At 44.4% G+C, this 22,051-nt stretch overlaps 2 protein-coding genes across 2 annotated transcripts; both read left to right on the forward strand.

The window, feature by feature from the left end:
* Positions 1-2,467: 2,467 nt before the first annotated feature.
* On the forward strand, positions 2,468-9,071 carry LOC104639960 (glioma pathogenesis-related protein 1). Its single transcript, XM_010308171.2, has 6 exons — positions 2,468-3,058; positions 5,273-5,518; positions 5,935-6,047; positions 6,828-6,910; positions 8,223-8,249; positions 8,337-9,071. The coding sequence occupies exons 1-6, from the start codon at positions 2,879-2,881 to the stop codon at positions 8,546-8,548; spliced, it is 861 nt and encodes a 286-aa protein (XP_010306473.1). The 5' UTR covers positions 2,468-2,878; the 3' UTR covers positions 8,549-9,071.
* Positions 9,072-11,239: 2,168 nt separating this feature from the next.
* Positions 11,240-21,719, forward strand: LOC104639959 (glioma pathogenesis-related protein 1). Its single transcript, XM_010308170.2, has 6 exons — positions 11,240-11,547; positions 15,413-15,658; positions 17,681-17,790; positions 19,457-19,539; positions 20,697-20,723; positions 20,807-21,719. Exons 1-6 carry the CDS (start codon positions 11,368-11,370, stop codon positions 20,956-20,958), a joined length of 798 nt encoding a protein of 265 aa, XP_010306472.1. The 5' UTR covers positions 11,240-11,367; the 3' UTR covers positions 20,959-21,719.
* The last annotated feature ends 332 nt before the right edge of the window (positions 21,720-22,051 follow it).

Raw genomic sequence — 22,051 nt, forward strand, 5'->3', positions numbered from 1 at the left:
CATCTTATAACCTGGACTATCTCAAAATTTCCAGCTTCATAAAGATCTCAGTTCAGTTTCCAAGCACAGAATTTCAACTGCATGCATATATATAACTGCAAGATCGCTGCATTGCTAAATTAATGGTGCAGGTTTTAGTGTGATGATAATTTCTGTGCAAATTGCATGTAGTTGTAATATAATCCTGGTTCTATATTAGCAGACCAAAGGCTTTAGATTCTCATAGATTGCATGGGCATTATTAGAAAAGAAAAAGAAACATACTTGCTTTCTAGTTTCAAGGTAATATTCAGCTGTAAACTGAACTCAGTTGGTCCTGGTTTAGAAAAGAGGCAAGATGACTTTGGAAGGAACAAAGCAGTGGACAGGCCTTCTATGTTCAGTTTAGAAGCAGAGGAGAGGGCCATTCACCATAATGATCTAACCTGTCATAGTTTGATTAAAGGATCTCTCCATTACCTGGTGTTCCACACACATACCATACTGCCAGTGGCACATGGATGGTACCTTGTGGACTTCAGGAGTGCACGTGGTGGATCAGAGGGTCTTTGTAGCCCAGAAGCAAGCAGCTGACAGGAGAGACCAACCTCTATGCTCTGGTAGGACAGAAGGTAATGGCAGCCACAGGATGAAACCTCCCTCCCAAGATCCCCTTCACCATCCCAGCAGTGACCAATGCCAGCACAAGGCCATCCTCCCCTACATTTTAAAATGTTCCACCACAGCTGAGGGCCTTATCACCTTTGCCAATGCCCACCCACAGTTCCTGGGATAGACCATGAGAGTGGAAGAGAACAGAAACTACATCTGCTAGACAAGCAACCTTGGCACCGTTGGTGGCACAGCAGGAGGCAGAGTTAGCAGGTGGATCTAGCAAACGTAGGTGAGGTCATGCCCATTGCATACATGTTCTGGAGGCAGATGGAGCCACAGCCAACCTCTGGTAGAGGAACAGGTAAAGAAATTAGAGCTAAAAGCCAATGGCTGGGCTGCAGGTGTGACTACCGCCTTGGGCTGGGGTTGTGTCAGGGTGGGTGCCTCACCTCCTACTTCCCTGTACTTGCCAAGGGAGGTGAGGGTTTGAGATGACTGGTAGTGCCTCATGCATCTTTTCATCAAGGGCATGACAGGACCAAAAGTGTCTTGCACCCAACTTCTTGTGCCCATAGAGAAAGGGAAAGTGGCTGGTCTCCTCTCACTGACTGCTTCAGCTTGGTCTCCTTTAAACAGAAGTAACTGATTAGAGAAAAAAATGGTGATCTTAATGGGAGAGTTTCAAAGCACAGGCAATCATTATTTAAAAAAAAAAAAAAAAAGAAAAAAAGATAATACTTGTTCAGTTCCCTCTCTGTCTAGGTCTCTTGTGCCTCTGAGAGCTGTTTATTGGTAAGGGCTGTGTTAAGCCTGTCCAACGAGAATAATTGTGGGCCACCTTTTTGTTTCTTTCCCAAACACCAGCAGGTCCCTATTCCACTTTGTTGCCCCCTACAGTTGCCCCTACCTTCCTGAAATTGGTCAAGAAATCATGGCAGGGCTTGGAGAAGGGTGTGGAGAGTTAGAAATGAGCAGACATCTGTACACAGAGAAATATTTAATTATATGCCTCCTGTTAATAGCCTACATAGGTATAGCTGTGACTGTGCTGGAGGGCTACAGCTCCTTCAGCCTATCTGAATTAGGTGTACAGATTGTTACAAGACTCTGAAGCAAATCAAGTGTGTTATTTAAGGGGGAAAAGCCATCACACAAACAGAGAAGGCAACACCAGAATGATAATTCCCACGCGTGTTTAGCAGGATGAGGCCTGACCTGCAAAACTGAGCAGGGAATCAAACCCATGAATGTTGTTTTCAATCTACAACATATTTTCTCTGTAAACCTACCTAAATCTGAGTTTCAAGGCCTTAGCTCTTAAGACATATGGGTTGTTCTTATGCTCTTGCATGTTTATACAATTTGGTTTAGGTTTGAAAAAATTCAACCAGCTTGTAGAGCAGTTGGTGAGACAACACAAATTCCAACACAGCTCATCTCACCTTCCCAAGAAGTGATCAGACTTGAAATGTTACACCAGGAGTGCTAACCCGATAGCCGCCCTCTTTCCAGGAGCACAGGAAGCTCCTCCAGTGATATCAGGCTATCAGATAATGGCAAATGGCTAAGGAAGGAGAGAATCAACACATACTCAAGCTTGGGATTTCCAGTTCGTACTTTCGTTACGCACCAAAGCAGGTCAGAAGGTCTGTTCTGCACCAAGCCACTGATAGGAAGCGGTAAATGAATTCCTCATTTTGCTTTTCTTGCATGCGCAGCTTCTACTTCTTAGTAAAATGGTTTTATCTCAACCCACGTGTTCTCTCACTTTTAACCCTCCGATTCTGTCCCCCATCCTGCTGGGGGGAGTGAGTGAGCGTCTACATGGTGCTTAGCTGCTGGCTGGGGCAAAACCACGACATGTAGGAAAATCAGCTGAACAGAGGATTTTTATTTTGTCAAAGCTACGATTTTTATGGCTGGCACAGGTTTTAGGAAAGCTGTTCTGCAGTATCTCTTCAGATAAGATCTATGATCACAGAATGGTTTGGCAGTCAACCAGAATGCAGCACACTCAAAGAAAAAGCAGAAGTATACCTGGAGTGTTGCTCCTTGCTAATATGCATGGCAGATGCCTGTTTCACAGTTTACCCTTTGACAGCCAGCTATGATGTCAGATAGAGCTGTACCTTCTGAAGCAATTTCATTTCCTGTTTCTTTGACAATTTCAAGTGCTTTCACACCCAGAGGAACATCTCTGAAGAGATACTTGCCAGTATTATCTCCACCTAAAAGATTTTTCTTTTAAAAACTTAAAAAAAAATACTGAAAGCATTGAAGAATTATGAAAATCACCTTTTTCTTTGCTGAGTTGTTCTTACTGGATCTCTTCGCCTGCTGTCACGCTTACCCACAATATCCCTTGCCTGACACAGAAGATGCAGCTTTCATTGAAGACTATGTAAGAGCTCACAACAAGTTTCGATCCAAAGTGAATCCACCAGCCAGCAACATGTTTCGCATGGTAAGGAGGCGGTCGTGATCGGGTTGAAAATTAATATAGATTGTGCTGCTGATTTAGCCCATCTTATTATTCATTTGCTTTGTGCTTTTCTTTCCCTTTCTGCCAATGATTTCTGTACTATATATGTTAGTTCACAGGAAATAGAAAAGACATTAATTTTTACAGTGTTGTTCAGTTTTAATAATTGGGAGTTCCTTGTTTAGGGACAGATTGCTACTCTGAACTTCAGCCAGAGCAAAAGGCTGTATTGCAGAAAATAGTGTTCAGTTCTCAGCATTATTTCATTTACCTCTTTCTAAGAGAGATAGTAATCTATTTTATGTTAGTCCAGGTTTCATACAGGGAAGCTGTTTGGTATGAAAAAGTTCCTGAATAGGCAATCTGCACAACATGATTTGTTGAAAATCTATCATCTCCCCTTGTTTCTTCCAATCTAGAACATGTGTTGAAGAAAGGGATTTGCCAGGACAGCCATTTAGATACCTGATCTTCTTTTGCTGTAGCAGGGATGCTAATATCTGGGCTGGAAAGCAGAGCTTCCCATAAATACAATGGATATCAGAACAGGCCATGGGTAGGTCTCAGCTTGCTCGGTGGAATACATAAGGAAAAAGGTAGATAGACAGATAGATAGATAGATTGATCAATAGATAGATAGATAGGTAGATAGCTGGGGGAGATAGCCCCAGTCAGCTTATGTCATTACTCTGAGCCCTCCAGCAGCATCGTATGACTGGAAAGGAAGTTAAATGCCTAACTGCATGCACTACCTGAATCATTTCTATGAAAGGAAGTTCATATTAAAGGGGCAAAATTCAGACTACTCATGATTTTAATTCTTTGCCATTTAAAAAAAAACCACCAATGTTTAATTTAAAATGCCAGGTCCCAAAGCAAACTTAGCAGCTCAGATCAAAGATCCAGCAAGCCTGGAATAAGAGCAGGACAAATATAGAGAAACCTCTTGAATCATAAGTGTTGCATTGTGTTTAAAAGCTCTTGATGGATTTTTCTTGCATGATTTTTTTTCAGTCTTGAGCTCATGCAAGTTTGTATCATCCCTAGCACCATGTGGCAAGAGCTGCACAGCCCAACTATAAGTCATGTGAAAGTATCTCTTTGCAGTTGATTTGTTAATTCCTAGCTTCATTTGATTCTCTGGTCTCTGTATCGGAAGGAGCAATTATTACTTATTTACCTACTTCACAGAAGATGTCCAGCTGTCTCTGATCAAAGCTGCAGAGCACTCTCTGCTGCTTTATGAAAGCCCTTGATATTTGAGGATGATCATCCTCTTCCATGTTCTCCTTGCCCTTTCCAGTTCTAGTCTCCCCTTCTTAAAGTGGGGTGCTGCACACTGCATTTAACAGGACTTCCACAGTGGTGTAATTATATATATGGTTTTATTCTCCACTCCTTCTCAAGAAATTCCTAACACTTTATTTGCTTTTTAGACTACTACTAAACATTGATTTACAAGCGGTAACAGCCATCTCCAACCTGTCATTATGAACACAAAGTCAATTTTTATTTTTTTTTTCCCTCACATACCTTAACATACATTTCTCTGTACTGAATTTTACCTGCCATTTTATTGCCTGGTCATTCAGTGGCATAAAATCTTTCTGCAAATCTCACAGACCAGTTTCTCAAATTATCACTTGTGCCACTCAGGATGGGAACGGTTCCTCACCAGCCCAGCAGAGGTGAGTGAGCCTTTTACTTGCTTTGGCCACACGCTGAGGAGGGAGAAGAGCAAAGACGCAGAAGGGGCTGGGGAAGGGAGCAGCTGTGACTCTTTGCTTCTCCATCCTGGCCAGCAGAACAGAATTCCTATCTGGTCTAGTCATAATTGCAAAGTGCAAATCCCTGGACAGCCAACAGCTCCTAGGCATAAAGTCCCTCAAGCCCCTCTAAGGCTGGAGGTTTCACCCAGTTACCTCCTCTCAGGTGTAGGAGCTTAAAGACAGCAAGCCAGCTCTAAATATTTTAACAAGTCAGATACCACAGGACAGTGGGTAGATACTACGTGTCCTGCAGTATCTAAGGGAGAAAGAAGAAAAAAAAAATTCCTGTGGGAATAGAAATGTCATATCAGAAATCAACTGATTGCAGGGATGGGAAGCAGGAAAGGGGAAAAGAATCCTTACAAGTTTCTGTTTAAAAATGTTTTAATTCAGTTAAGTCACATTATGTTTTCTTCCTTTTCTACAGTCCTGGGATGCTGCTTTAGCCAAGACTGCCAAAGCGTGGGCAAAGAAGTGCAAGTTTAAGCACAATATCTACCTTAAAGTGCCACGGAAGGTCCACCCCACCTTTACTCCTGTGGGAGAAAACATCTGGACCGGCACAGCCACCATCTTCTCTGTGGACACAGCTCTCAGTGACTGGTTTAATGAAGTCAGCAGCTATAATTTCCACACTAATAAATGTTCTGGCATGTGTGGTCACTACACCCAGGTGAGTCTTACATGCCCACTGGTTTATAACGTAATGCTTTCACAGAAAATCCAAGTACAGGCTTGGAACAGACTGCTGTGGAACAGGAATTACAGCAGGGTTTTCACCCACTGGTATATTGCTGCATGAGATTGGAAATAAATACTCCGAGCCCCAGGGATGTCTGAGTCCTATTTTCAGTAATGTTGGAAAGGGGTTATCCCCTGACAATTTCATATTTCCAGGGGAGCCAGATAATAAATGCAAAAATGACTATCAATCAGTTGTTTGCATAAGCTGCCCTTTGGGTTGTCGATGTTGCTCCTGTGTCAGCTGTTTTAAACTTCCACAAGATCCTTCCTTCTCCTTCCTCCCTTAACGCTGTTGCTTTTTCAGCCTTTGAGCAGGTGCATTACATATTTCCCTTTGCCCTTCAGGTCGTTTGGGCAGAGAGTTACAAAGTTGGCTGCGCAGTTCACTTCTGCAATACAGTTGAACATTTTCCAAGAGTCTCCGGAGCAGCACATTTTGTCTGCAACTATGGGCCAGCGTAAGTTAATTATGGCATTTGGGGTTTAGATTTTTTTATTTTTTAAATATCCTGTAACTGACCTGGTTATCAGGTGCCAACAGTGATGGGAGCAGTCGTAACAAGTTTCAGGAGAAGCCATGACCACATATCACCGGTCCCAGGGAAACCTCCCGCAGCCATTGAGAGCAGAAGCTGCTGGACATAGTTGGAGCTGCAGAAAATCCCTTCCTAAAAAAGCAGGCGAGCAGATCCTAGCTGAGAGCACTCACCATAACCAAGAATAGTAGAATAAGATCTGTTTTGACTTCAGTCTCTGCAGGAAAAGTGGGGAAGGTGTAAGCTTTCCCCTTAACAAAGATTATATCTCTCTACGGCCCCACCCAAACTTCAACCAAGACATTTAATTGAAGAAATAAAAGGAAGGCAGCCCTCTAGTTTATCTCATACCTTGCAATTTCTAGACTTACGTTTTGCAGATTTGTTTTTCAAATACAAGTGGGTAATGAGGGACTAGAGGCAGATTCTAGTATGCTTACACTGAATCTTCAGTATTGCCTGAGAAGTATCAATTTCAAGTGGTGAGAGTCACCAGGTAGCTGCTCTTCATGCCAGTGGGAGCTTTAATCTGATCTAAAAGTAATTTCAAACAATTGCAATTACCAATTTTTGGATAAAGGGATTGCCCCTGGCTCCCAGTAGGTTTTTATGATAAATTATTCTAACAATGTAATGAAACCATGTATTTAAATTGCTTTTCAAATAACTGAGCTAACAAAACACTGTTCCTCTGTTTTGCAGGGGGAATTACCCAAGGAAACCATATAAAGCAGGACAACCATGCAGTGGATGCAGTAATGAGAAATGCATAGACAAGCTCTGCGGTAAGACCAAGATCACTCTGTGGTGATCAACTAAGAAAACTGCATAGAAATAAAAGTGGCATAATTATCAGTGGAAATATAACAGTGAGTCAATTTGCACTTAGTACATAGCGGGTCTGTAGCCCACCACACAGCAATACTAAACCCTGGTAAGAATAGTATGAGAAGGAATTCATTGAAATACTTTGCTGTTGGAGGCTCTCAGAGGTAGAAGCCAGAGTTTCTGATGAAGAGAAGTATGAGTTTGACTACTTTCTGCCTTTTGTGAGATCAGGAAGTCAAATCTAAAACTTTAGCCCCAACAAATATTCCCCATCTGATTCTTCTTTCCTAGCAGAAATGGTATATTTAACTTCTGCTTTCTTCCTTGTTTAGTATGTTCTCTCACGTTTTCCAGAAACCTTAAGTTCCGAACCAATAATAAGACTACACTGAAAAGCACACTTATTTCTAACTTCCGCAATTTTCTGAAATACAGCCGTGAGAGCTTGTTTATCCACAGCAGTTTGCAGCTGTGGACTGTTATGTCACTACACCTAGTCCTAAATTAGTCAGAAATAGTGTTTTAAATCAACAGAGATCAAAGGACATGCAACACTGTCTTAAATCAAATATGAATTTTATACCGAGTTTTAATGGGGATGGTCTCTACTAGCCAGGCTCTAGATAGCTTCAGCTGTAGAAATAATTGAGCATTTGGTATTCTTATTTCCTTCTGTGATGTTCTGGCTGACTCATCTTGAAGTCTCAGACTGACACATCACAGGAAAAGTAGAAACGTCTCAAAGACAAGGGGAGGGAGAGGAAGAAGAGAGCTTTTAAAAATTAAGTGCTAGAACCTACAACCCATTTTACCATATTCTCCTGTATGAGCAATGAGCAAATAAGCACATGAGCAATTCCAACTGGATGCACACAGGCAGTCCTGCAAATGCATCAAAGCTCTTAGTAAAGGTGTACTTCTGTGATAAATTTAGTAGTTATATTTGGCTGTCTGTCTGTTGGTTTGTGTATCAATTTTAAATAATTTCCATGTTTTGTTTTTGTTTGCTATTCCCTCCTCCCCATGACACAAATTCTTCCTAATACAGCTGTTTCTTTTCTGCTTCTCTTTCAATTCAATAAAAAATATCAGCCCCACACCAGCTGAGGACCTGCCTTTGTTGGCCTGCTCCCCCCTCACAGGATGCTCTAGGCACGGACTGGTATCGTCAGTGCGATCAGCCAGGCACCAGCGATGCCTTACTTCTTTACATTAAGCACCACCACTGAATGATACTCACATTTATTCCCTCTTCTGATCTCTTTACAGAAAACACAGAACGTGAGAAGCTGATAAGTACGTATCAAATTGTTCTTAATTGCTCTCCTATGAGTATGGCTAAGTTTGATGGGTCTGAACACCTGTTTCTTCGCTGTTTTATAGATTATACCTACTGGTATCCGGACTGGGATACACAGCCCCGTCCCCCCAGGCCTCCCACACCGCCGTACATCCCACCTGCTGAGCATCCGCGTCCCTCTTGTGACCAATACTGTATTATTGTGTTAATTTTAAGGCCACTGTTTTTGGTACTGAGTACTGGTGCTGTTCTTTTACTACAACAGCGGTTTCCACACACATTTTTTAATAAGTAATGATCAATTAAGATACCGATAGTGATCCTACCTCTGTATTACTCTCAGAGAATTGCACACATTTAAAAAAAAAACACTTGGTCATCTCTCTGTTATCCTTGTGATGTTTATCCAGCATAGAAAAGGTGGCTTCTTCACTCAAGGCAAGATAGATGTGGCTGTGCACAGAATTAGTATGATTTATTGGCAGTAGCTGCAACACGCTTCTATGCCAGTACAAGGCTCTTAGCTCTGGCTCAGGGGTAGATTGCTAGAGGGACCACGTAGACTATATATTACTATTTATGCTAACGAGCCTCCTGGAAACCTGGGATATCACAAAGACATGTCTAAAGCAGCACACTGTATCCAAAAGAAGCAATAACTCATTGCCATTAACCTTCAATTATTCCAGACATCGTTTTCCCCAGATAATGGATATTTAACTGTATGTATTACTTTTTATGAACAGAAGGAGTAAAGCTTATCCTTTCCCATGTTTAGCCTATGTGTATCAGTCTCCATTAAAGTTACTCTATCATCACTCGTACTGTTCTGTTGTTCTCTCAGAGTTAAGCTTTGTCCTGCATAGCTAGAAGAATATCAGGGAAAGTTGATAGATCAAGGATTAAGATGGGGTGTCAGTGGGGAGACCTGAATTTTAGGATGTGAGATGGTGACAAAATCTGAAATGCAGAGTAGATGACAGCCATCCTGAGGTTGCAGGCAGGGGAAGGGGAGGAGCAAGGAGGGAAAAACAGGAGAGAGAAGATTAAATGGTCCCAGGACAAATTCTGGTTCAGAAATGGAAGATATCAGCCTCATTAAAAAAGGCAAACCATTGATGAATTCCATTTGTTTTTAGAGACATTTAGCCCTCAACCCCTATTGTTCCTATACACATTTTAGTACGGGAAACAAACCTGTCTTTCAAACTAAGAGATACTGGCTGATATTAGCAATGCATAATTGTGCTATCAATATTTAAAGCTGTTTCTCCTCCTTTATCTTAGTCCTAACATTTTGAGAACACAGTGACTCAAATTCTGAGCCACATTGCAGCTCTGAAGGAGCATGGCATCCCACAGAATAAGAATGAGCCCCAAATGTTTGGGCCTTTGTCATATGCTGCAAAATGTCACAATGCAAGAAGATTTAATTTCGCAGTTGTCGGTTCTTGTTTGCTGCCATTTTTTATATGTAGCAACAGTAAGTAGGTTGGGGGGTAGGCAAGTGGTTGAGAGGCGACACAGGTCGGACAGCTGACCCAAATTGACCAAAGGGATATTCTATACCATATAACATTGTGTTCAGCAAAAAAACCCAAACCTGGGGTAGAAGAAGAAGAAAAGTGGGGGTCTGGCTTCCAGGGTGGCCATTGCTCAGAGACCGTCTGGGCATCAGTCTGCCATTGGGGGTGGTGAGTGATTGCCTTTGCATTACTTGGGGGTTTTGTTTGGTTTTGTCCCCCCTCCTCTTTCCACACATATTAAGCTGCCTCTATCCTGACCCATGAATTTTCTCATTTCTTCTTCCTGTTTTCTCCCCCCCCGTCCTGCTGGGGAAGGGGAAGTGAGCAAGCGGCTGTGTGGGTGCTTGGTTGCTGGCAGAAGTCAACCACCACATTATTCTGCTCTAAAAAGTGGTCTGTAGGGGAGTTGTGAACATGGTGTTTCTCATCCATGGTTCCCTCAGAGGGCCTTCTCACCTGTAAGCAGTCTCCTCATGAATAGCTGGAGGTGTGTGACCCACAGGACCTAATGTGTGCTCGTGGGGCTGCTGTTGCAGGCTCACAGTGTGACCCTTGGACCACCAACCTGAATGTGGCCTTGCCACCAACCCCAGCACCTACAGGACTGCATGTGCAGAAGTGATAACTGGGACCTACATCCAGGTATTCAAAGGGTGCAGACTCCTAAAACAAAATCTGGAGTGGGAAGAAACTCAACCTCATTCCCACAGAGACGTCCAGGCTGGGACTGTGGGAAAGGGCCTGAGCTTGGTGGACAGGTGATATTTATGGGCAGTGTGAGGAAGAGGGTAGTGATGGTGGTGGCTCTGAGCAGGGGGTGTTGGGCACCTCAAGCAACATGCATGGGACATCAGCTCCCAAATCCTGGCTATGAAACCCAGCGTGGCTGCTGGGCACCCAGCAGGAGACAGCACCAACCTTCATAGCACCCAATTCTGCTGGGGGCTTGGGTTGTGGAGAATTAATTACAACTCGCTAACGCCTGGAAGGAGAAATTGATAGGAACACATAGCACAAGTGTGTGATCACAGGAAAAACTCATCAATAACTGCAGCATATTTAAATTGCAGTTCTCAGCTAAACTTACCCCTCCAGTACAACCAAAGTGACTGTTCATACTGTAGTAGAAGCCATAGTTCAAATAAATTATTTCTCACAGCATTTTGGCTCAGAGTAACAGCCTTAACAGCAATGCTATTTTCATGAAAAGCAGAAAATTTATCCAAAACTTTACTGCAATCCATCGTGATTGCTATGGATGGGATGGTGGGGGCCAAAGAAACAAAACCAAAGAAGCCCAAAGGCCAGCAGAGAAGCAGCTTGCCCACCACAACTGAGAAAGAATAAAAAAGAGAGAGACAAAGCTGCCACAGCTCTGATGTGAATTTGTAGCTTAATTTCCCTATTCTCTTAGAAACGGTCCTGAAATATGACTCATTTCCTGTGACCAATGCCATATTCAAGTACCATGGCTGCGATAAGCCCAGCCCACAAACCTTCCAAGCAAAACGCTGCTGCCTGAGCTAAACCAACCCCGTACAGCTGAAACGCTCTGCTCTTAAAGCTGGAAGACCAGAGGCTGAGAATCATGGCAAGCCGATTTTCTGCTTGTATGCTGGCTTTACTGCACGTCTGTCGTTCCGCTGGCTCCTATGAACCACCGACATTGCCTGACGTTGGAGATCCAAAGTTTATTGAGGAATGTGTGCAAACCCATAACAGATTCCGGTCTGGAGTGAATCCACCAGCTAGCAACATGCTCTACATGGTAAGGGGATCTTCACAACTAAACGTGCAAGTGTGTAGCGTTGTGATGGCATTTACGATTCTCAAAGATTGTTTTTGTGCTCAAATGTGAAGCAAAACAAAACAAAAAGATAAAAGAAAAACCTGACGACTTCCTGTGGTTATAAGAGATACTTCTTTTTAAAGCAAAGAAAAAGGTTCTGATTATCAGATGGCTTGATACAATTGAGTACGTGTATAGTTTTGCCTGGCTTAATTTCCTCATTTGAAACCTCATCCTAATGCTGCTGGTTTGTGCTGTGAAAAGCCTCCTCATTCCAAGGCACCGCAGCTCAACAGCCCGGGGTGTAATTTATGTGCAGACCTAAGCACAACCTTTCATACTTGAGTCGGCAAGGGCAGAGACCGTTGCCAAACGACGTTGGAGAGCTTTCTCTAAGCTTTTTTTTTGCAAGGCTCTCACGGACTGAGCCAAGAGAGCAGCTGTTCCTAGGTGCTGGGGCTGCAGGGGAAGCCAAGAAGCAGCAAGTGCAGCAGGAGCGAGTGCTGGAGGCATCAGGTCCCGCACCGCTCTGCCCCCCTGCCTTCTCCCTGGTCACATCAGGGGGCAATATCTGCAGCCACCGTGCAAAAGGCAGCCTGTCATGGTTCAAAATGTACCCAAACGTGGCTGCCTCTCATTTCAGGTGGCTCGTGACACTTGTCTGCCTGCTGGGTGGCACACGGAAAACCCAGCAAGGAGGAAGCTGTAAATGCATGCACAAAGCTGGGCTTATGGCTGAGAAGCCCATTTCTGATTTGTGAGATGACGTACAATTCCAGCAGCTTGGGAGCTGCCTCTTGCAACATCCATCACCTTTTGTGCTTTGACTGGGTAATACTTGCGATAGCATGGTTTTTCTCAGGATAATCTCCACAGATCTCTCAGATGGATCAGTCCTAATTCTGATCTCTTTCCTTTTGCTCCTCTTTCTTACTATCAATCATCTCACATAGTCACCACCAGAAGAGGACATAACCATGTCTGTAATTAGCAACACCCCAACCAAAGTTCTTAAAAAACAAACAAACAAACAAACAAACAAAACCAACCGACTTATTCTCCATTTCTGGTTGTCAAACACTAGAAGAGATGTGCCCATTAGGGAGGGTTAAGTAAGTGAGCAAGCTCAAGTTGCAAGCTTGACAGGCAACAAATTAGTTCCTCTTCTAGATCTATCTTTTACTTCAGCTTTCTTCAGCCAGACATACTGAACTTCCAGTACATATTGCTCCAGACTCTATTTTCCCTGCTTACTGGTCCTGCACTAACAAAATCTTGCTATGGTGTACTAAAAGAGCAGTATTCATCTTTTTAAATTGTGTCTATTTTTTCCTTTTGAACTGAAATCTGAAAAAGAAATGGCTTAAGAAACAAACAAACAAAGATTATTACAGATAAAACAAGAACTAAATCATGGTAAGTTTCTTTTAAAACACTGCAAACCCCCTAGTCTTAAGTATGACCTCTCCCAGCAAGAATTTAATGTGGAAAAAGCAGTACAATACATAATAAAACCTATTATGAAAAGAAAAGCATTGGAATTGAAACCAGCATATTTCTTCATTTTTGAATGGCATGTAGCACTTCAAAAATGAGCAAAAGCAGATGACTTCTTTATTTCACAGGGAATTTCTGTTTGCTGTAGATAACTGTCCACGTAGATGTGTAAAAATGAATACTATGAGGGCATTTCCACCTTTTGGAAAAGTAGTTTTTAACAGAAAACACAAGACAGAAACCCCTTTAACTGCAAGTAACAAAGCCTGACTATCTATATTTGTAATACATTTATTATAAAATACATTACTTGACAAATGTGATCCCTTTCCCATTCACCCAAAGCATTGCTTACAACTCTTCCGAGGTTCTTCAAAACCAGCAGAAAGAGTGTCACCAGTTTCATCAGGGCTGCACAACAGTCGTCTTTGACTTACTGCTGCCTCGCATCACTTTTCACTTACCACACATTCAATTTTCCCTCCCTGCATCAGCAAGCCACTCATCTGAGTTATAAAATCAAAACTGAGAGATAGTTCACAGGGAAAAAAAAATAAAATTGTAATTACTATTTTCTCAAACAGCAATGATATCTATGTGCAAACCTCCCTGTCCTGTGCATTTTTGCCAATGTAGTTTAGTCTGATCTTTTTGCGTAAGTGCAGTTTCATATGCAAATAAGGAGTACAAGTATAGTTAAATTAAAGATCATTCTGAACTGTTACTGCACATTGCTTTTTCAACTGGCAGCCAGCTTAAGCATTCACACACAAAAAGGAAAGTACATTTATAATTGCTAATTTACCTTTAATATTATTATTATGTATACCTTTATGGAACTTTAAACTTATTATTAATACTATTCTGGATGAAGGAGAAAAGACATGTGCAGACTCTTGAAAAACAGAATGTGAAAAACAAGATCGTAAAGCACTAAGGTGCATCCACCACTGTCATACATCTTTCATCATGGTCTTCTCCTTGTGACCTCGGAGCGTTGCCAAAGATGTAAATGTCCTCTGTCTTACCTTGCAGTAGTGCTAGGACTGGAATATAACTTCTGTACAATGCCAGATTTTGTTCACTGTCCTTAAAAGTTATCATCTAAGGAAATATCAACTGCTCACTTGAAATAAGACTCCCTGCCCCAAGTTTACCTTTAATATTCGATACACTGAGTTCCTAGGAAAATTATTTATGTATTAGTTTTGTGGGAAAATACACCCCCTCACAAATGTCAGCCATAGGAAGAAATGGAAGACATAGGTTACAAAATATTTTCAAATCTCTGTAGATATATTTTGGTATGATCTTGCAATTTTTAACTACTTATTGGTAGCATAAACAATACACAAATTGTTTCAGACTTATCTATGGTACAAAAAAAGTTTATTATGTAAAACATAGCCACAAAATCTAACAAACACCTTTTCCTTAGTCACTGTTACTGATCCATTCAAAATAATTTCTCTAGTGATTCTATTGTTTGCACAAGCAGCTGAGATATTTTAATCCATATAGAAAAGGACAAATAAAAAAAGTTTATTTTTTTAAAAAAGTCCAATCCAAGATAGTTCAGCAATGCTGAACAACCTTATTTACGTGACACAAAGTGTAACTAGAACTACAGGCATACACTCCTGATACTGCGTTTTCCAGGAGATACAATACTGTATTTGCTGAATCAAGTTGTGTGCATAAGAAAACCCAGCAAAACCAGACACCACCTTCAGTGCAAACAAGAGACGTTTATATAACACAATTGCTTAAATAACCACTTTCTGTAGGGTTGAGCAGCAGGTGAATGAGTGATTCCACAAACATTTGAAGCCACCAAACACAAAGATGCAGAGCAAGGGGTTGAGTTTAAACTGTCCCAAAAATCCCAGCGTGCTTGTGAACTGACTGGCAAGCCGTGGCCTTAAAGCATGAGCCTGCACGAGACTCCAGTCTGATTGGTACAGTGAGCATACCTCCCAACCCCCAGATTTCCTGTAAATTTGCTGTTTAAATTACATTAACATTCTCTCATGGCCGGCACAGCCTGGAAATCCACCTTGAGCCTCAAACACTGTATTTGACTGATGTACAGCTCTTGGTGTTCCACAAACCAGTCAGCCAAGATCACCTACCACCCCAAAAACTTCCTCAAGTTTAATGTGTAACTAAGTTCAAACCAGAAATGAACCTACAAGCCAATTTGCCATGTAACTCTGTCTCAGCAGAAGCAAAAACCAAATGAACCCAAAGCACGTACGCTACCGAGACCCAGCTTTTCCTGAAAGTCGCTCTGAATTACTGCATTGCTAAGATGCCAAAGTGATTTTTAGTTGTCTTTATCTTGCAGAGTTGGGATCCAGATTTGGCAAAGACCGCGAAAGCCTGGGCAAAGAGGTGCCTGTTTAAACATAATACGTACCTCAAAGATCCAGGACAGGCTCACCCCAAATTTACCCCTGTTGGAGAAAACCTCTGGACTGGCTCACTTTCTGTGTTTACTGTGCAAGGAGCCATCACGTCTTGGTACAACGAGGTCAGCGCCTACAATTATGCCACCAATAAGTGCAGAGGAGCATGCGGCCACTATACGCAGGTAGGCATTGCATTTCTCCATCTAAACCATGAACCAGCATTGCCATTTTGACACAGAAACTCTATAATTCTGTTGAAGATTCGATTAACTGTTCTCCAAGTGCTGTAGTTTTATGTCTTTGCGCACAAGATGTTATCCTGTCCCCATTTTAGGGAGGAAAAGAGTCACTGCATTATTATTTTAAATACGCTAGTTGTATTTTTTTCCCAGGAAGAAAACAAGACAGCAGCCAGATTTAGCCAAGCAGTGGCCAAAAACCAGGCAACGGCAATGGCTGTGGGCTGCATGGCGGGACGAGGTCCCAGCTCTGGCAGACAGCCTCTGCATGCCAAGGGCTGGGGAAGTACTGGCACATAAAGAGATGTCTACAGCTCTGCAAGCATCACATGCACATTTTTCCCAACCACAATTCCCAGAAAAAGGGGGCAAAGTGAGGGAGAGGAGTGCCACTGGCGTGCAACCCTGCAATCGCTAACCACAGCTATGGGAGAGCAGGACTGCTTGCAACCGTGGCTCTAGGGATTACATTTTGACCTGAGGCTATTTAATATTTTTTGCGGAGATACACGTATGCATTTAGGACTTGAAGAGACAAGCTGAAGCTGGTGGGGTGTCTGAACGACACACACAGGTACTTGCGTGCAGAGAAGATACTTGGGTGCAGGAGCGATGAGAGGTGACAGTGTGTTGCTTTTTGACCTTGCTCACAAGGACACGGCAAGAGTTAGCATCTGGAAACCTTACCTGGCACTGAGGCGCGGTGCTGTTTGCCGTGCTGTTTCTAGAGGTGCAGCCCAGGTGTTTGCATGGGGGAGAATGAGAAAATAAGATTATTCTTACTTGGAATCAGTGGTGATAGTGACTGTAATTAGAATCTGCGTGTCTGCCAGCTTTGGGAGGCATCCTTGGGACTGCACCTTCGGGGAACCCCTCGTTCCTCTCCCTTCTTCCCACCTGTGAAGAAGAGAAGTTTCCCCTGGGTGCAATTACTGCAGTTACCACAACCACATCCCCAGCACATGCCTCAGCCAGTGGCCGCCTGGGATGGGGAGGGTCCTGTCATTGGGTCCTTCACCATCCTGGGGGATGCAGTTGTCTATGGCTGACATCGGGAGCAGCTTCTGCTCTGCCGCTGCACTGACAACACCCTCAGGGGCCTGAGGATTGTCCCCTCTTCCCCGAGCTGGCACCAAACAGGCACAGACAGAAACGGCCAGGCCTTCCCTTTGAGCTGGTGGAGGTGCGAGTGTGTTTCTCCATCTCCTGTGCTGCCGGGATGTCTCCACATCTCCCACGTCGTCAGTCATTGCAATGTTGTATCACCCCCGGGTACCCCTCTGCTTCTGTCACGAGGTTTATTTTTCCAGGACTGCAGCATTTGGCTGCGCTGTAGTCTTTGAGCTGGATATAGGATGCTGGATCGAACTGAACGGCTCCTGGTAGACAGAGGATCTCTAGATGGTATGATGCCCTCACCTCTAGATTATTTTAGTTATGGGTGTGACACTAAAAGGCAGGACCGCAGCCCGGACATGCTCCTTGTTCCCGCTCCTCCCATAACACTAGTGCCTTCTGGCAATTTGCCTATACATCCCTGCTGGATTTAGTACAGGGGCAATCAGCCCTCATGGGAGCTGTAGCAGATCACGCAGCCTTTTCTGCACAGATTTGATCTGATCTCCCCCCAGCAGGAAAGACAGAAAGCTAACGGATTACCTTGAAGCAAAGGAGACAAACTTCACCTTCTCCTTTGCAAGAAAGGAAAACTACCTGTTACAGCCAGTTATTCCTTCTTTCAGAGTCATTTCAACAAATATGTGGTAAATTGGGCAAAACAATCAGGCATTTTCCAGAACGAATTATGATTTCAAGATCCATCGCTGCTGCTTTCCCCAACAAAGCCTGCCCAAGGAGTGCTCCTCAGCCAATTTGTTGTGAAACAGAGGAGGGCAGGTCTTCTCCATAACGCTTCAGATGCTGAGGCAAAGCTTTTGTCACTGGTGCACCTGTCTGTCTTTGCAGATTGTTTGGGCTACAAGCTACAAGGTCGGCTGTGCTGTCCACTTCTGTCCCAGGGTGGCGTACTCCTCCATAACCAACGCAGCACACTTCATCTGCAACTATGGGCCGGCGTAAGGTTTTTCCTTATAAATATCTCACAGGGTTTGGGTCCTATCCCTTCCCTCCCACATGCAACTTTATTAGATCAGTCCATCCATTCATGTGTTTTGTGGGAGGAAACGGTCCCCAAAATAGAGAAGGAGATACACCTTTGTCCAACCAGCTTTTCTGGGCTAGGTGAGGGCTATGTATTGTAGCCAAAAAGCAGTGGCACTTGTAGAAAGGGTAAAATTTAAGATACTAAAATGAAAATACTAAAGTGATCATTGGAACACCAATCCCTTGCTCCTGAGTGCCAAGACAGCCCCAGGCGGTTGCCAAGGTGCAAGTCCAAAATCTGAAAATATTTACACATGTGCCTGCAGAATTAAGCCTCTAGGTCAATGGTTTGGATAAATATTAAAATGTGGAACGCTTGCAGCTGCAGTCTTAGCTTTAGCATGAGAGTTTGGGGCTGAGGGCTGCCTCTGAGGCTGAGGCTCCTCAAGGCAAAAGTTTATCTGGAGATCCTTCATATGCATTGTCACTAGGGTATTTGTTGCATCTAGTTTTTACCCTTCTCCAGCTAATTAAAGCCACCACAATCTACACACAGCTTTAAAAGCTTTACATGCATACCATGTTGGGCCAAGGCCATGCCAGCCCATGAACTTGAGCAAGTTTGGCTTTCCAGTTGCCCATGCTTCATCCTTGAAGAATCTGTACCCTTGACCAGATACCTTGAAATGACACAGCTGCTGCTGTGCCAAAGCAACAGAACCGCTCTCCCCAGAAGCCTCACAACCAAACAGGCTGAGGGACCATTGCCTCTGCTGGTTCTTGATCCAAAAGCCACTGATCACCCAGGGCAGCCTCCCTTTTCCCTTCTCAGCACTTGCTATGCACCCCACTATGCTAGATGGTGTAGAAACCCTGTGCGCAGGCAAGCAGTACGCCAGCGCTGCCAGGAGGTGCTCTCTGTCCCTTGAGCCTCATGCCTGGATCTCCCAAAAACACAAGCCAAACCTTCCTCCTTCTGCCCCTTAGCCAGTATCTGTGTCATGCAGACAACTAAAATCATGCCGGATTGCTTGCCCTGCATCAGCAGGGACCCCATGGGGAAGGGGAGGGGTGCCCTCAACCTTCAGCAGCACCCAGCAGAGCAGGAAGGGTGCTCTCTGGGAGGCAAGGGGCTCTAGAGAGGGCTTTAAAGCTGGGCCCTTCCCTGCTGGGTGAGGATGGCGCAAACAGGCTGTTGCATACTAAAAAGTGGGGTAATGTCATTTCTGGCTGTTGCTTTTGAGAAGCAGTAACATAAGTTCTTTATCTATCTGATTTTCAACTCTTTGCAACTCTGCCAAGGGTCAAAGCAAGATGCATGTGCAATTTCAATTCCTAAAGTGAATATACTTCAAAGGATTTTCTTCAGCTTAGATGAAGCAATGAAAGCCTCACCTTGCTGAAAGTAATGAGGTTTTACCACAAAGTTTAAGCACTGCTGAGACTGCATGCATATAAAATCCCTCTCAGCGTGTTTATGGGCAGTTTGAGGCATGCTGCAAATCTCACTTTGGCCGTGCACCAAGCAAAGCAGAAGCACTGAGCTGCATTTGGTGCAGTATCAGAGGTGGGCAGGTAATACCAGGCCAAGAGCCAAGAGCCCGGGTGGTTTGAGAGCAGCGGTACTTTCCTTCGCAGTGGGAATTACCCGGTGCGCCCATACAAGACGGGAGCAGCGTGCAGCGACTGCAATGGCGAGCAGTGTGCCAGCCAGCTGTGTCGTAAGTAGAAGACAACCAGCCCTCCTACCCAAGCACAAGTAGAAAGGGAAAGAGCACACAAAAGATCCTGGCAGGAGGCAGGCACACCACTCTCCTGTTCCTAAATATAGTCTGAAAAACTGCGGTCAGAAGCCAAGTGAGCAGTGATGCACAAAGAGAGGGGAGAAGGGTGGAAAGAGAGTGTTTTCTACCCTGGGGAGTGACGGGATGGGGTCTGCTCTTCAAGTGCTGGAGGGTAAAATACAGGAGATACATTGGCTGCAGTTTAAGGTGCTATTACCCTCCCAGAAGTTACTGCCTGCAGAAATGGGAAGCACAGAAGGGGCTACACGTCCTCTCCCAGGGGCTCCAGGTTATCGCTTGGCACATGAACTGCAACTTGAGCTGGTGCAGGTCCAAGCAAGCCTTGTCCCCACCGTGCCACTGCCGGGGGGGGGTAACGATGCCACAGCACTGCCAAAGCTGCTCGCTCCACTGAACATCGGCCAGGCCATCTGCTTTCCCCTAAGCACCGGGAGACAGCCAGGCTGACATGCACACGCACCGGTGTGAGAGCCCTTCACAGGGACGTGGTGCTCACCTGAGCCCCTGGCAGCCTGCCCGATTCACCTGCACTTGGCTTTGCGACAGCCAGATGGAGACAGGTGGAGAGGAGACCTTCTGACGAGGCACTGTGCTGTGGACGTCTGTCCAGGGGGAGCTGAGGGTACGGTCACACTTCTCCCCAGCACTCGACCTTGGGTGAACTAACAGAGTGGGAAGGCAGCGTTGTAACACCAGCAGGAACGAGAGGGAGTCTCTGACTCACGGGGCCGTTTAATGTTAGCTACAGGCTGAGGATCTTAAATGCAAGGTGCTGGGCGAAACCCAAAGTGATCTTGTGAGGCCTTCCTGGGGGGACGAGTCCTCTCTATGCCAGCCACTGGTGGGGGGAGAAGTCAACACAGTGTGATCAAGTGCTCCTCAGCAAAGCCCCGAGAGTTGCTGAAGGGCTCTCCCAAAGTCAGCAGGTCTTTGCTTCTTCCTGGAAAGAAACACAGCCCCCATAGCTGCATTTGCAAGGCCATTGTGAGGCTCACGCTTCATTCCCTTTTGCTTAGACTCAAATTGTTTACAATGTATAAGTCTGCTGACGTTTACTTCTTTTATCTCTGCAGAAAACGCAGAGCGTGACAAAGTCATTAGTAAGTACCACCAGAATTACTGCTTCCATTTGTTGCCCTTGGTGCAGTTATACTTGAAAACAAGTAATTTGTTTTGTTCACAGGTGATTCCAAGTGGCGTCCAGACTGGGACAGACCTGCATGTGATGAGTACTGCATCACCATTATTGCTTTAAGGCCATTACTCCTTATACTGACAATTCTGGCCACCTGGCTCCTACCAAAATACTGGTCTATAGCACCTGCCAGTGAGTGACACACGTGCAGAACACCACAAAAGCACTTACGTCGACACATCCATTCCCTGCACATAAGTCCCTGGCAGCACAAAGATTGCATAGAGACATTGTTTGCATCCACAGGTGATTTAGAAGTACAGAAACACCATCTTCATTGCAGGCAGCAGCTGGGAGAGCTGATAAGCAGCTTTCTCATTGCTCAGAACCAGTAACTGGTTTTAAATTACTCATTGTTTTTTGTTTTTTTCAAAATGGAGTGGTGTGAGTGGGATCCAGTGGGTAAGTGAGCATGCCACCCAGGCAGCACACTGAGGCGCAGGCAGCTGCTCATGACGTTTGCTTAGGAAGGGTGAGGGTGCCCAGCCCAGGAGCCTGGCCCCAGCCCCAGCCGAGGCCCCAGACAGAGCACATACCTCTCTCGTTCCTATTGCACTCCTTCCTTGGACACTCCTCCAGCAAGATGCAGAGTAGCCTGGACAGGTTTTTCATTTAAACATTTTTTTCAAGAATTTTGGGACCCCTGTGAGCTCTAGCATTTGCATGCTGGAGCAGGCAGTGTGTTTCCCAGTCTCACAGTGCGCTGGGGCCACTGATACGTCTCTCTGCTTAGAATTTGGTTTTAAACACACATCGTCTGTGCCAAGATACAGTTTCACCTGTGTTTACACATGATTATTTATTACTGCAATCTTTCCTGGTTTGTTTTTTGTTTCTTTTTTCTGAGCATAGCTTTTTTGACTGCCGTTTCAAACAATAAACCATTATTTCCTGCTTCCCACGTATGGCAATCATGTATTTGCAACATGATCTTAAGCTTAACCGCTTGTGCACAAAAAAACTCCACGTTCAGCTCCAACCTGTACAATGCTGAGGAACATGATGCTGGGAAAGACAGCATAAACCTCCAAATAAAATCATGCTGTGCCCATAGTTATGCCTTTGGATCAACAGCTGCCAAGGGATGAGTCTCCTGGCACCTGCACATCTGGAGCATGCAGAAGGCAGCAGGGACAGCTGCTGTGTTCAGCTGGGCACATCCTCTACCAACTGCAGTTGCTCAGCTCGAGCAGAGGCTGGAAGGAAGGAGCACAGCTGCAGAAGCTCACAGCT

Source organism: Balearica regulorum, chromosome 1 (assembly GCF_011004875.1).
Source record: "Balearica regulorum gibbericeps isolate bBalReg1 chromosome 1, bBalReg1.pri, whole genome shotgun sequence".
NCBI classification, from domain to species: Eukaryota; Metazoa; Chordata; class Aves; order Gruiformes; family Gruidae; genus Balearica; species Balearica regulorum.

Coding starts and splice junctions, on each gene's coding strand:
- LOC104639959 (XM_010308170.2), top strand. CDS start 11,368: ATGGCAAGCCGATTTTCTGCTTGTATGCTGGCTTTACTGCACGTCTGT. Junction 11,548..15,412: donor CTAGCAACATGCTCTACATG/GTAAGGGGATCT, acceptor TTTATCTTGCAG/AGTTGGGATCCAGATTTGGC. Junction 20,724..20,806: donor AGAGCGTGACAAAGTCATTA/GTAAGTACCACC, acceptor TTTTGTTCACAG/GTGATTCCAAGTGGCGTCCA.
- LOC104639960 (XM_010308171.2), top strand. CDS start 2,879: ATGAAAATCACCTTTTTCTTTGCTGAGTTGTTCTTACTGGATCTCTTC. Junction 3,059..5,272: donor CCAGCAACATGTTTCGCATG/GTAAGGAGGCGG, acceptor CCTTTTCTACAG/TCCTGGGATGCTGCTTTAGC. Junction 6,048..6,827: donor GTCTGCAACTATGGGCCAGC/GTAAGTTAATTA, acceptor TCTGTTTTGCAG/GGGGAATTACCCAAGGAAAC.